General features: G+C 42.9%; 1 protein-coding gene across 2 annotated transcripts in view; it reads right to left on the bottom strand.

The window, feature by feature from the left end:
- CORO1C (coronin 1C) overlaps positions 1 to 14,214 on the bottom strand; it is a gene marked incomplete in the record, with an annotated part of 141,778 nt that overhangs the window by 26,931 nt on the left and 100,633 nt on the right. For both annotated transcript variants that reach the window (XM_073630086.1, XM_073630095.1), the window contains 3 exon segments: positions 2,249 to 2,430; positions 3,690 to 3,819; positions 7,838 to 7,960. In XM_073630086.1, the coding sequence (XP_073486187.1) occupies positions 2,249 to 2,430; positions 3,690 to 3,819; positions 7,838 to 7,960 (435 nt within the window).

The following is a 14,214-nucleotide window of genomic DNA, read 5'->3' as shown; positions in this document are numbered from 1 at the left end:
CAGGGTTGGCCAGTGAATTGGGGGGGGGGGGGGGGGGGGGTTGCTGCAGAAGTAGTGGGCTCCCCCAATTCAGATTGGCAAACGCAACAGCAAGGGCACTATGGGCTCGACGGGCCTGTCTTTGTTTTCTTGGTGGCTGCGGGACTACTTGTGCTAGCCACCTCACCAGCTTGAACTGCACTTATGGGACTCGCCACGTCACCAAGTATTACTTGCAGTGTTGGATGTCTGACCAGGGCGTACTAGGCCGCTGGTGCTTGCCAGTTCACCAGAAGGTTGAGCGGAACCAGTACTGGCTCTGCACCATGCGAGAGCCCTGTGGTTCTCGCACCTCAACAGCAGAAGAATGGGGTCGGGTACACCTGACCTTAGCAGGGACCACTACTCCGTCAGAGCTAGCTACTGGTTCGTATTCTGAGCCTGAATCTTACAGATGGGCGACTTCCTCTTCACTCTCATCTGTCATGCTCAGAAATGTGTAGGCCTCTTCACTAGTGTACTTTCGATTGGACATTGTGGCCTCTAAATTTACTGGTACAACTAGTAAAACTCACAGCAGGAAAAAAAAAAGAGCACCTGACTGTCAGCGACTGCATCAAACGCTACCAAAAAAAACTGTTAACGTTCGCAGGGATCAGGCCCGACTCTGAATGCTGCAGTTATGTGTTTAGTGTTATGTGACAGTGATCGATTTATACTGCACTTGGGTGGGCTGGGCGGAGGGGCTGAACACAGGTGCTAGCAGGTATCTGGGCTGATCCCGCTACCGCTGCGTTTTTGGGAACCCTAAACTACTGGGGACGCTAGTATAGATCTGATCAAAGATATTGATTCGTTCAGACACTATACTACTAAGGGAGGTGTATGGTGCGTGGGTGGGCGTTAGCGCTATTGGCACTAATCTGACGCTGCCTGGGGCAGAGCAGACCCCAACTAAAGCTAAAACCTAATTGATGTCACCCGCCAGGTAATCAGGGGGTTAAACCTTTATCAGGCAATACGTGGCGTGTACCCTGGCACTATAAAAAACTAACCAGCGTCACCCATGACACTAATACAGTGACCGCTGGTGATCAAGGGGTTAAACCTTTATTTGGGGGGGTACCATAAAGCTACCTTAGCCTACTACTAACTGCCCTAATGCTGATTAGTGTTACAAATGACACCAGTGCGGTGATCAGTGAAAAATCTGACAACTGCACTGGGTGACACTGGGAGTGAAGGGGTTTTACCGGGGGGGTTACTCGTGTTCATGTAGTGTTGGTGCAACTTACTGTGAGATGTTCTCTCTCCTCTCTCTGGAACGAAAAAAGTTCCCCTGCTTGGGTTTACACTTACAGGGAGAGGAAGCATTTCATTCGTCAGAACCAATCAGCAGGTCCAGGCCAACGATTTCTAATCAGTTCTGTAACTAATCCGATCGTCGCGGGTACAGCGGTGCCATTCTGCCTCCGTATATCAGCGTGAGCCGGTCGGGAACTGGTTAATAAACATGTCATACTTACCTGCCCTCCGCAATGGTTTTGCACAGAGCAGCCCCAATCCCCTTGGTTCCCCCGCCGGCGATCCTGGCCACTCCCTCCTGCCAAATGCCCCCAGAGAAAACATTCATTCCTGAGCCACTATTCTGCATGCCCATTCACACACAAAGCTGGGGCTTGGCCCCACCCCCTCATTGGCTCTCTAGCTGTGAGTGACAGCAGCAGGGAACAATAGCTGCCGCTGCTGTATTAGTCAATGAGAGGGAGAGCCCCCAGAGATCGCCGGATTGACATGCGGCTCAGGTAAGTATTAGGGGGCTGCTGCACCTAACTTTATGCGTAGAAGACATGAAAGTAAAAACCTTGAGCCTTTAACAACCACTTTCAGGACTAGATTCAGGTAAATCCTTGCACTGCAATGCAACCATCTTGGCAAATTTAATTTTTTCTTATACATTCTTAGAGTTACTGCTGGGAACACATATGGAGTGTATGTAGCAAGGCCAAGCATCAAGTCTGACATAAAACTGCTGCATTAGATTTACGGTGATGACTCACTATTAAAGTCCTGTTCACGTCCTCTCAGAACTGAAATGAGTTTTTGTTAGACTTGGCTTTTGAAAAGAGCTGTCATTGTCGCCAACTTTATTCTTATTTTATGTGTACACAGTCTGCTTCTATATAATGACATATTAATGACTTATTAAAAAAATAAGATAATTCCAAATACAAAACTTCCAGGTAAGAAAGCCATATTGATTACGCACCGCTACCAGCTCCATTTTGCGTGGGTCAATTACACGTAGTTTCTTGTCTTTGGAGGCAGTACAAATGAGGCTGCCATTGCGGTTCCAGCAGGCACTATAGATCATATCATTGTGAATTTCATCGATTGTTATTACAGCCTCTGATGTGCTCACATTCCAGATAATGACGACGTTATCACACCCTAATAAAAACAAAAATCAAGTTATTGCTGCCTGCTCAATAAACAGTTATGAAAAACACAACATAAATCCCATCCAATTAAAATGCAGAAAGTTTTGAAGCTGCTGCAATTACAAAGTACTATTTTACCTCCCCTTCTGTGTAAGGAAGAGTAACTAATTTTCAGGGCATGACCTACCACTCTTAAACTGCCTCTCTGTTCATCATGCTGATTGACAGCACCATTTCATTGCAACCAAATAACTAAAGCTCTGCTTGAATCATGAGTTCTTCCTAGTTTAAAGCTCCTTGATATGGAATTGGAAAAATTATGGAAGAATTATGGAAACACCTGATGATTGGTACAAGATTGTAAATATGACCCAACTCTATGCTTCTTTATAGCCCCATTCATTCTTCGCTTGACTCCAGCAGCTTACACTGCTCCTGTGTGCGCAACAGTTCTGGAAAACCTCATTCAGACATGTAGCAATGGATCATGGGACCAGGGGTACAGCCCCGATTAATATTAAGCTCCATTTTTTTTACTCTACACACTTGATAAGCTTTGAGGTCATTTTATGAGCCAATATGAGCTCTTAAAGCAGACTTCACTGAAAAGTGAAAGTAACACTAATGTGCCTCTCCTTCCCCACCTCTTCTAACATTTTTTTTTGGGGGGGGTTGGGGGAGCCAGAGCAGGTACCTTGTTCTTGTTCTGGAAGGTACTTGCACCCACTTCTGCAATTCTCACCTAGGTGGGAATTGTGAAAGTGCGGCTACAGTATTTGCAGACTTTTTTTAAAGACCGTAGTAGTTCCAAGTTCTGCATTTTAACACATTTTATCTCTGTGTAGCAGACCTTGCCAATTCCATAATACAGATTCAGTTTACAAGCAATAAAAAAACCCATTAGTAACACATTGCACTGACCCTTTTTGCATGGATCAAGTTTTAATGTATTGTTGATCCAGTCCTATAAAAGCATGCACAGATTTAGACAACAGGGGTTACAGTACCAGTTTTTAACTCAAGGTATCAAAATACTAGAAATAATCTCAATTAATTTGTACATATTACAAATAGGTTTTTAATCCTATTTATGAACCCTTACTTATTAAACTGTAGCAGAGGCAACTGGAAAAAAAAGCTTTATAAAAAATGTTCTGATGTATAGTACACATTTTAATTGAGAATGTTATCTGAAAATGCGAGCCCATGAATTATTCTTATGTATATTTCCCAAAGCCTTTACATGAACACATGTACATATTAAGATACCTGCACTGAGTAACACGTTGCTGGCTGTAGGGTGCCATGTTACGATGCCAACCCTCTTGGAATGCCCCTCCAACACAACTGCAGGCTCTGTAAGTGGTACAGTTAATCCATTCTCTGGAATCTGCCAAACCTGGGCAAACACAAAACATATATATTATTTTCTGTCTGTATACACACTTCACACTATAAAACTGTAAAATAAAAACAAAAAAAACTGAAGAAATTAATAGCAATGCTTTCTCAATTATTACAAGCTAGTCATACACTTATGATGGCCATCTTGCACATTTGATGGTCTTGCCCTTGGATCTTTAAAATGTATTAATATACATACAAACAGGTGACAGGCCAGGCCTTAGCATTTCAAGCACACCTGAAATCTCCCTCCTTTCCCTACTCCCAGACCCCATAGCTACTGTTAAGGGTCTTTTACTCTTCTTTCAGTTGGCAACCACAACGCTGATACCAACACACTGGAGGTATGTCCTCATGCTTCCTTTTAACCTCTTTCCTACAGGGCACTTACACCCCCTTCCTGCCCAAGCCATTTTTGCAGCTTTTAGCACTGTCACACTTTGAATGACAATTGCTCGGTCGTGCTACACTGTATCCAAACAAATTTTTTATTGTTTTCTTAACACAAATAGAACTTTCTTTTGGTGGTATTTAATCACTGCTGGGTTTATTTTTTTACAAAAAAAAAAAAAAAGACCAAAAATTTTGAAAAAAAAAAAAAAGCTTACTTTTTTTCCTGTCAGTAAACTTTGTAACCAAGTAATTTTTTCGTCTTCACTGATGTGAATTGATGAGGCGGCACTGACGAGCACTAATAGGCTGAACTGGTGGGCATTGATGAGGCGGCACTTATGGGCACTGATGAGGAGGCACTAATATGCTGCACTTATGGGCACTGATATGTGGCACTGGTGGGCATTAATAGGCGGCACTGGTGGGGGACACTGATGGGCATTACTAATGGGCATTATATAAAAAAGGGGAAGCTGCGCTAAATATAGTGACCTATGAGGCAATACCTATTAATACCTACAAAATTATATGTATACACTGCCACAATGAATGTGTACAGATGTACAAGCGAAAACTTGAGTTAAAAGCACATCTAGTGAATATTAACTGAATAATGTAGCAATATGGCTGTGAAAATAAAAAAATTATACACATATAGTGACAATTTACCAACTGATTGCTGAGAATAGTAATCGCTGAACTAGACCAGAAAGATGATGAAATAATTAAATGGATGATGGAAATAAGTCCATATGTGATCAGATGGTGATCATAAAAAAAATAAAAAAATAAAAAAATAGTCCGTGCGAAATAGTTGTTGACTCATCCATGGTGACACAAACAGGAACCCCAAGAAAACATGAAGAAATAGAAAATGCCTCCACCTCAAAACACACTGCCGCTTACCAGATCGCTATGGTCCCTTGTTACAGGGGACCACAGGGCACAGATGGCTTATAACCCAGCCTGGGATCTCCGTGCAATATACTGAACTCCTTGGCCTCAGCGGTGATGGTCCTCACACGTATCGTTTTCACTTATACATCTGTGCACATTCATTGTGGCAGTGTATACATATATTTTTGTATTGTGTTTATTCACTTATGATCATTATCACATTTGTTTTTTTTATACATCATTTTTTATAATTGTGAGTGCATGTATTTTTAAATAGGGATTGTCTCATAAGTCACTATATTTAGCGCAGCTTCCCCTTTTTTATACTTCTGTTTGATAACATCTTGAGTTGCAGCTTAATTACTTTTAGCTAATAGCGCAGTTTTCCTTTTTCCCACTGATGGGCATTGATTGACAGCAGTGATGGGCATTGATGGGCAGCACTGATAGGTGGCACTGATTGCCAGCACTGACTGGCATTGCTAATGGGCACTGATTGGTGGCACTTGTGGGCACTAATTGCTGCCACTTGTGGCATTGGTGGGCACCGATTGGTGACACTGTGTTGCACTATTGTAATCAGGGCACTGATGATCAGTGCTGCGATTACATTCCTACATGTCCCACCTGTGAGAAGATGCCACTGATCGGCTCTCCTCTCCCTCTGTCAGTGTGAGGCAAAGAGAGCAGATTACCAGCACTTCCTTGTTTACATGTGACCAGCTGTGATTGGACACAGCCGATCACATGGTTAAAGAGCCGCAGACCTCTACATAGATCGGGGTTGCGCCCTGTCCTAGCAACACGGCGCAACGACTGGCCGTTCTGGAGAGCCGTCGCCCCAGAACGAGAGCCGCACTGTCATTTGACGGTGGGCGGGCGGCAAGCAGTTAAGGAATGGGTCTTTGAAATCACTCAACACATGGAGGAATGAGCCTTCTTACATGGAAAATTTTAATAGATGACCACTTGGTAATCTCTACTGCATTTATGAGCTGTGACCAATTTAGTAACCCTTAATAACACTGCCTGCCACCCACTGAATGGGAAGGGAAGGACACACCCTTTCAACAGCTCCTTTGCTCCACCCTTCCCAGTCTTTTACCTTCCCCCTCCTTCTGCTGTACTTGTCTTCTTGACTTTCAGGATGACATGACCACCCACTCCCCCTTATTCACACACAGGCTTTACCTCACACTTTACAAGGTAATACCCTCACGAACTTAGACCCCTTTGGGTTTAGCTCCAAGGCGTGCTGAATGACGTATTAAAGTAACCACACTGCATCTGAGCACCAAAAATGTCATTTAACTCATTTTTAGTATTCAAAGCAAACTGTCCATCCATGTCTCAATGCTTTATTTTGCTGAGAAATCTCTTTAAAAAACCATCTCCCTAGCAATTCTGGCCATTGCCATCTTGAGTAAGGGCAGATGGTTCATGTAGCATTTACTGGAATCCATCTGACCTGCTCAGGCATGCAGGCAGGAGGGTGTGCTTAGCTGAACAAACCCCTCCTGAAGACTCCTGGGATGTACAACATATTTTGCCTAGGCCTGGAAACCAAAAAGTAACACTGCAGAAATGTAAAAAAAAAAAAAAAAAAAGTTTAACAAAACAACACACATATGAAAAGTTTACCATTTACGAATGCTTGCAGCATAAGGATTGAAAATAGCGAATGTTGATTGAGTGAAGTGCTGCTTTTAAGTTGGGGTTTATGTTCTTACTTGTGTTGTCTTTTTATATTACACATACCTAACCGTCTGAATACCCAAACAGTGACTGATTGTGATAGGATGCGGTCACTGTTCATTTGAGAATTTTCCACCTTACAGAGTCGATTTTTAAACCAGCTTCAGTTAAGCTGGGTGTTAACAGGACCCCATACCACTTAAATTTCAGCCAATTCAGCAGGAACAGGACAAAATTTGGGCTGTGTGTGACTAGCTTTACTACAAACACACAAGCTATTTAAAAAGTAAAAAATAATAATAATGCTAAAAAATGATCTGCATTTGTCACTTCTGGGAGTGTAAGATTCCTGCATCCTCCAAGCTGTGAGGTTTTATCTGCTTGCTCCAAGTCACTAAACAGTAGTGACATAAGGGCTGGCAGAAAACATGTCACTGCAAAGTTGAAAGCCAGATATCAGGAAGTGTAAAGAGTCTTGAGAAAACTCAAAGGAGCTCAGTGGACCAGGGGAGGCAAGTATTAGCCCCTTTCAGACGGGGCAGACACCGTCAAACAGATCTCTCTGCTCAGCGGGGGATCTCTCTGCTGATACCCTCTGTGCAGACACAACCCATTCTCCTCTATGGGGTGGTCTGTTTCCCTCTGTCATCCAATCTGCCAGACAGATAGTAGACCAGATCGGATGCCAACGGACGGGTCTGACGACATCCACCGCTCCATAGAGAACAATGGGTGGTCTGATCAGGTACACCTGAAAAACGAACAGGCAGACCCGAACAGTCCATTGGTGTAAAAAAGGCGTTAATGCGTCAATTTGCACGCAACGTTTTCTTAATTTTTTTTTTTTTTTGAAAACTTGTTTAGTAACAGAGTGAATCCTTTAATTCAAATAAACCAATTTGTCAGAAAGAATATGGCACTTAACCAATATAGCAAGACTAAATGGGCCACTTAGGAATGTACCACAACCCAAAATTATACCACAATATGACTGCAAAATATAAGCATATTATATATCAGGTTTTTACCAAGACACTGCAGTCTTCAGAGCCACTAGCAATAACGTTGTCATTATGTGGACACCAGTCAATGTCCAGCACTGGTCCTGTGTGGCCACAAACAGTTGGGTAAGACTTGTCAATCCTTCCAGTCTGAAAAAAGAAAAATCATAAGATAAGAAGGCAGGCAAATAAGTGACCAGGATATATGCCCAACCAATATAAAACAGATACTCAGGGATGAAAATGCCGGCACTTAATCATTTATCCATCAAAAAACAGTAGCCCTGAAAACACAAAAACTCAAACTTTCGGAAAGACAAATATAAAATTGGTGGATGATGTTAAACGCAATTCTTTTAAATGACCACTAGTTAGCAATCTACCACAGCAATAGTGATATAGGTTAACCAATGGCTAATATATTATACTTCTACTGTAATTCTGAAAAAAAAAAAAACAAACCCTTACTGAAAGTAATTTATCCAGTGACAACCTTTTTATTGAAAAGAAAAAAAATAGTTAATTCAAGGAAAGATTTGACACAGCTAACTCAGCAAATCAGCTAAAAGAGATGGAAACCAGGGAGGTAAAAAGATTGTGAACCCTCATAATGATTTTCTCTAGACATAAAAGGACAACAGAACACCCCCCATGTTATGGAGGGAGGGAGAGGTGTTCTGTAGTCCTGACACTTTGTCCTAGGGTGACCGCGCTGCTCCTCCATAGATACAAGTTCACTGTAGGTCAGGAAGCATTTTAAGCCCTGTACGCTGAGAAAATTGGAAGAAAAATTCCACACTTGGCACGATCGTTCGATTTTCCTGGTGTGTACACAACTTTTGATATCTGATTACGACTTTGCAAACAAAAAAATTCCGAAGGGACAAACTCCCAAATTTTTCTCGTACAGGAACAGAATGAACGATTTTCATTTAATGTGTATCATTTTCATACAAGAACAAGCAGAAAAGTAAGACTGCACAAGTTCAGAACAATAAAAAAAAAAAAAAAAAAAAAAAAAAAAAAAAAAAAAAAAAAAAAGCCTTTGTCGTACGAGAATATTTGTACAGTCATTTCTTCCTCACTTGCAAGGTGATGGACTGGCCAAGCATGTCTCCATACCTAAACCTTATTGAGCTTATGTGGGGCATCCTCAAATGGAAGGTGGAGGAGCACAAGGTCTCTAACATCCACCAGCTCTGTGATGTCATGGAGGAGTGGAAGAGGACTTCAGTGGCAACCTGTGAAGCTCTGGTAAACTCCATGCCCAAGAGGGTTAAGGCAGTGCTGGAAAATAATGGTGGTCACACAAAATATTGACACGGTGGGCCGAATTTGGAAATTTTCACTTAGGGGTGTACGCACTTTTGTTGAAAGCGGTTTAGACATTAATGGCTGTGTGTTGAGTTATTTTGAGGGGACAGCAAATTTACACTGTTATACAAGCTGTACACTCACTATTTTACATTGTAGCAAAGTGTTATCTTCAGTGTTGTCACATGAAAAGAGCTAATAAAATATTTACAAAAATTTGAGGGGTGTACTCACTTTTGTAAGATACTGTATATAAAAACTTTCCTTCTCCTGCTACCCCCCATCTCCCATGGTGGCCTCACTCCCAGGCCTAGTGGATGGAAAGGAGGTGGTGTTGGAATCCTCCTATCCCCCTCAAAGCACTTTTCAGGTTCTTCATCCACCCCGCTCTCTGTCCCTCTCCTCATTTTAAGCTCACAGCGTCTATTTTCTCCAGTTTCATTGAGAATTGCTGCAATCTATTTCCCCCCTGGACCGGTATCAAGCTTCCTTGAGAACTTCTCTGCCTGGCTATCCTCTTCTGAAATCCCATCATTCTTGTGGACTTCAACTTGTTAATCTTAACACTCTTGCTACTTCTAAATTTCTGAGCCTAACCTCTTGACCTGAAACAATGGGCAAATTCTACTTGCTCTGTTGGCAACTGCTTTGACCTCATTCTCCTACCTATGCACTCCACGCAACCTCTACAACATTCCTTTTCCTATCACCACCTTATTAGTTTCACTCTCTTTGTCTTCCTCCTCTCTTGCCTTCCAACTACCAAACAATTACCTTTAGAAACCTTCGCCAACTTAACCCTTCTCTTCTTCTGCTACAGATTGTCTCTGTCAAAATCTCATCCTTGTCCTGCCCCAACACAGCCACTTCTATCTACAACAGTTCACGGTCATCCACCCTGGATAACTTGCGCCCCCCCCCCCCCCTCATTACGCGCAGAATCAGGCCCGAACAAAGCCTAAAAAAAAACCAAAACCAAAAACCAGAGCCCTGCTCTTGAGCGTCTGTGGCATAAGACAAAGTCACAGCAAGATTTCAGCCAATATAAATCTGCCTTCCAAAAATACCATTCCCATCTCCACGCTGCTAGACTTAATCACTCTCATTAATACCCTCTCAACACAGTCCCGTCAACGCTTTTCTACTTTTAACGCTCTACTTTATCCACCACCCTCTGAAACGCGCACTAGTCACTCCCATACCAAAAAAGGCCTCACTGGACCCCACCAATCCTAACAACCTAAGACCCGCCTCCAAATTCCTTGAATGTTTCATCTACAACAGACTGAACAACCACCTTATTGAGAATAACCTTCTTGTTCCCCTTCAGTCTGGATTTTGTCCACAGCACTCCACAGAAACTGCTCTCCTAAAACTCACAAAAGACTTACTAACAGCTAAAACCAACTCATTATTTTGATTTCTTACTCTTGGACCTCTCCGCTGCCTTTGATACAGTTGATCACCCCCTCAAAAAAAACTAAACTTGCTTGGTATCCATGGCTGTGCTCTCCGTTGGTTCAAATCTTACCCATCTCACTGCACCTTCAGTTTCACAACTCTACTTCCTCCTCTCCAAAACTTCTTACCGTTGGGGTCCCCCAAGGTTCTGTCCTTGGACTTCTTTTCTCGATCTACACATCCTTCCTTGGTCAGCTAATAGCCTCCCATGGTTTCCACTACCATTTATATGCCGATGACACCCAAATCCATCTCTCTACCCCTCATTAGTCTCCTCACACATCACTGATTTACTACTACTTCCAATTCACCCCCTGGTCATCTCTCACCTCGACTGCTACAACTCACTTCTCATTGGATTACCTTTACATACACTACCCCCCCTTCAGTCCATAATGAATGCTGCTGCAAGACACATCCACCTTACCAACCGTTCAGTATCCTCCACCTCTCTGCCAATCCCTGCATTTACAAAGCCGTCCACAACTCTGCCCCCAGCTACTCCTCCCATGCTCGCCTACAGGACTTCCCCAGAGCTTCACCCATTCTGTCGACTGTCCCCTAATCTATCAATCTTTAGACGATCCCTGAAAACCCTTCTCTTTAAAGAAGCTTATCCTACTAATACACGGTTTTACTTTCTCCATCAGCTCATACTCCACAGCCATTACCCTTTGTATTGACTGACCCTCCCTCCTAGATTGTAAGCTCTAGCGAGCAGGGACCTCTGGTTCCTCTTGTACCAAATTGTAATGTAACTGTAATGTCTTCCTTCATTTTGTTAAGCACTGCGCAAACTGTTGGCGCTATACAAAGCCTGTATAATAATCTATATCACAATTCTGGAAGCGTGCTGGTACATGAAGTAGGGGATAGATCATACATTTTATTCATAGCAGCACATGAGAGAACAAGTCTGGTCAAATGCAGCAACTGAGGGACAGATTAGTGAAGTCATGTAATTAGAGCATCTTATTGCAAAGGATCATCCTATTTAAAACAAGTGGCAATACCACTCTTAAAACATCAAAGGCAGCAACCTGAATGGAGAGATGGAGAGAGAGGGAGAGGGAGAGAGAGGGAGGGAGAGGGAGAGGGAGAGGGAGAGGGAGGATTTATATAACACCAATAGTTTGCACAGCGCTTACGAGGGCAAACAGTGTAGATATAACACAATATAGGAGGGCCGGGTTCACACTGGTATGACAACTGTTTTACGACTGTCATCCTACTTTGCCCTCCTACATCAGTCCTACTTCCGTGCAAGCTGACCGAACAAGATTTTGCTCCGACTTTGAGCTAGTACGACTTGTCCTTTGACCAAACAAAACAATCCCAGAGTGACAAAGTCCTTTAACTGCTGCTGTAATCACCATGTCAGATGTCACAAGTTGGATGGCTAGGACAAGGATCCTACTTCAATGATAATCAATGGGCTGAAGTAGGCCAAAAGTCGGACCAAAGTAGTGCAGCAACCTTTTTCAAAGTCGGACCGACTTGTGTCAGATCAATTAAGACGGCTCTCATAGGGAACCATTGATTTACACACGTCATGCGACGTGCTCCCAAAGTCAGAGTGTGAACCCGGCCTTAAATCGGTTGTATACCCGCTGAAATTTTTTTTTTTTACCCCTGTAAAGCAAAAGCCATAATGAGCTAGTATGCACCGCATACTAGCTCATTATGAAATACTTACCCAAGAATGAGGCGTCGGTATCTTACCTGGTCCACGCCGAGGTTCCAGTATACAACCGCTTTAAGCACTTTCAGCAGCTGATGTAATTACTTACCAAATATGCAACTTCAACAGATTTTAAACCTTGGCTATACAGAATACTTTATTAATCCCAAAGGGAAATTGTTACGACAGACACACTTATCCACTTCCGGCCCGGCTCACGCTGATATACGTTGGCACTTTGGAGAGGGATATCGTTATGGCAGCAGCTAGCTACCATAACCCCAGTATCTCCTTCAGTGAGAGGTCCTCTTTCAGATAAAAAGCGGTCTCTGCGGCAGATTTTCTGCAAGATCACTTTTATCGGTGTTCGAACCACACATGTGAGGTATCACCGTGATCGATAGAGCAATAATTCTAGCCCTAGACCTTCCTCTGTAACTTAATGTAATCGTCACTGTGGAGATTAAGGGTAAAAGTTTGTCGCCATTCCACGAGCGGGCACAATTTTGAAGCGTGACATGTTGGGTATCAATTTACTTGGTGTAACATTATCTTTCACAATATAAAAAATTGGGCTATATTTACTTTTTTAATTCAAAAAAGTGTATATATAAAAAAAAAAAAAAAAAAAAAAAAAAAAAAAAAAAGTGCGCTTGTAAGACCGATGTGCAAATACGGTGTGACAAAGTATTGCATAGACCACCATTTTATCCTCTAGGGTGAAGCCACATTTGGGCGCCCACAGTGACAATGCCAGTGCCGCAGAGAGGGGGAGAGGAGCGGGGCTTCGTTCGCCCGCATCGCTGGACCATGGGACAGGTGAGTGTCCGTTTAATAAAAGTCAGCAGCTACACTTTGAGCTGCTGACTTTTATATGGGTGGAACTAAAGACAACACAAGATAACAATAGACTGAACAAGATGCAAAAAACACAAAAATTACCAAAGCCATTAACACCAAATAAAATTAAAACTACACTACAAAAACATCCATACAATTAAAATACAACATAGAATAAATAACAGATTAAAACAACAGGCAAACTACCAAATACACCACCACCCCAGATAACAAACACAATACCAACATACTACAAAAACACAAAATCCGAATCATAAAGCCCTCACAGAAATGAATTATATCTCTTGATCGCCACAGGCAAAAATTATTTCCTGTGTTGCATTGTGGGTGTAACAACCTGTCACCGATAGTACTCCGCAGACTGACCAGCGTATTGGGGAGTGGGTGGGAGTTGTCGTCCAAGATAGAACATAACTTGAGCAACAATCTCCTCTCCAACACTGTTGTAAAAGACTCCAATTTAAATCCAACATTACATTACTGGCCTTGTGAATCAGTTTGTTGAGTCTATTGGTGTTTGACACCCTAAGCCCGCTTCTCCAGCATGCCACTGCATACAGGAGAGCACTGGCCACCACAGACTCAAAACTTCCTCAGCATCATCCGGCAGATGTTAACCTCTTTCCGACCACCCGCGGTTGTTGTACGGTGACAGTATGGCACTCCAGTGCGAATCGCCGTAGCTGTACAGCAGCCTACCCGCAGGTCAGGCGCACTCTCTCCGCCGGCGACCCGTGATCGCCTTGTTCACAAGCAGAACGGGAACTGTCTATGTAAACAAGGCATTCCCCTGTTCTGCCTAGTGACATGTCAGATCTATTGTCCCCAGTGATCGGGAACAGTGATCTCCGTCGTGTCACTGGTAGCCCATCCCCCTACAGTTCAATCAAATCCTGAGAACAGAGTGGGACCGCTGTGTGTATTGACACACACATGTGGTGGAACAGAGAAGAGGATGACCCTAGGGCGCCAGCCAGGGACCCCAGAAGGATGAGAAACAGGCCGCTTTTTGCAATACCATTGCACAGAGCAGGCAAGTATAAACGGGGTTACTTTAATAAAAATGGTTGGCAAACAAACCAAAAAA

Source organism: Aquarana catesbeiana, linkage group LG01, assembly GCF_042186555.1.
Source record: "Aquarana catesbeiana isolate 2022-GZ linkage group LG01, ASM4218655v1, whole genome shotgun sequence".
NCBI lineage: Eukaryota > Metazoa > Chordata > Amphibia > Anura > Ranidae > Aquarana > Aquarana catesbeiana.
Note: the sequence above shows the minus strand (reverse complement) of the source record. Positions and strands in the feature narration are given on the sequence as shown.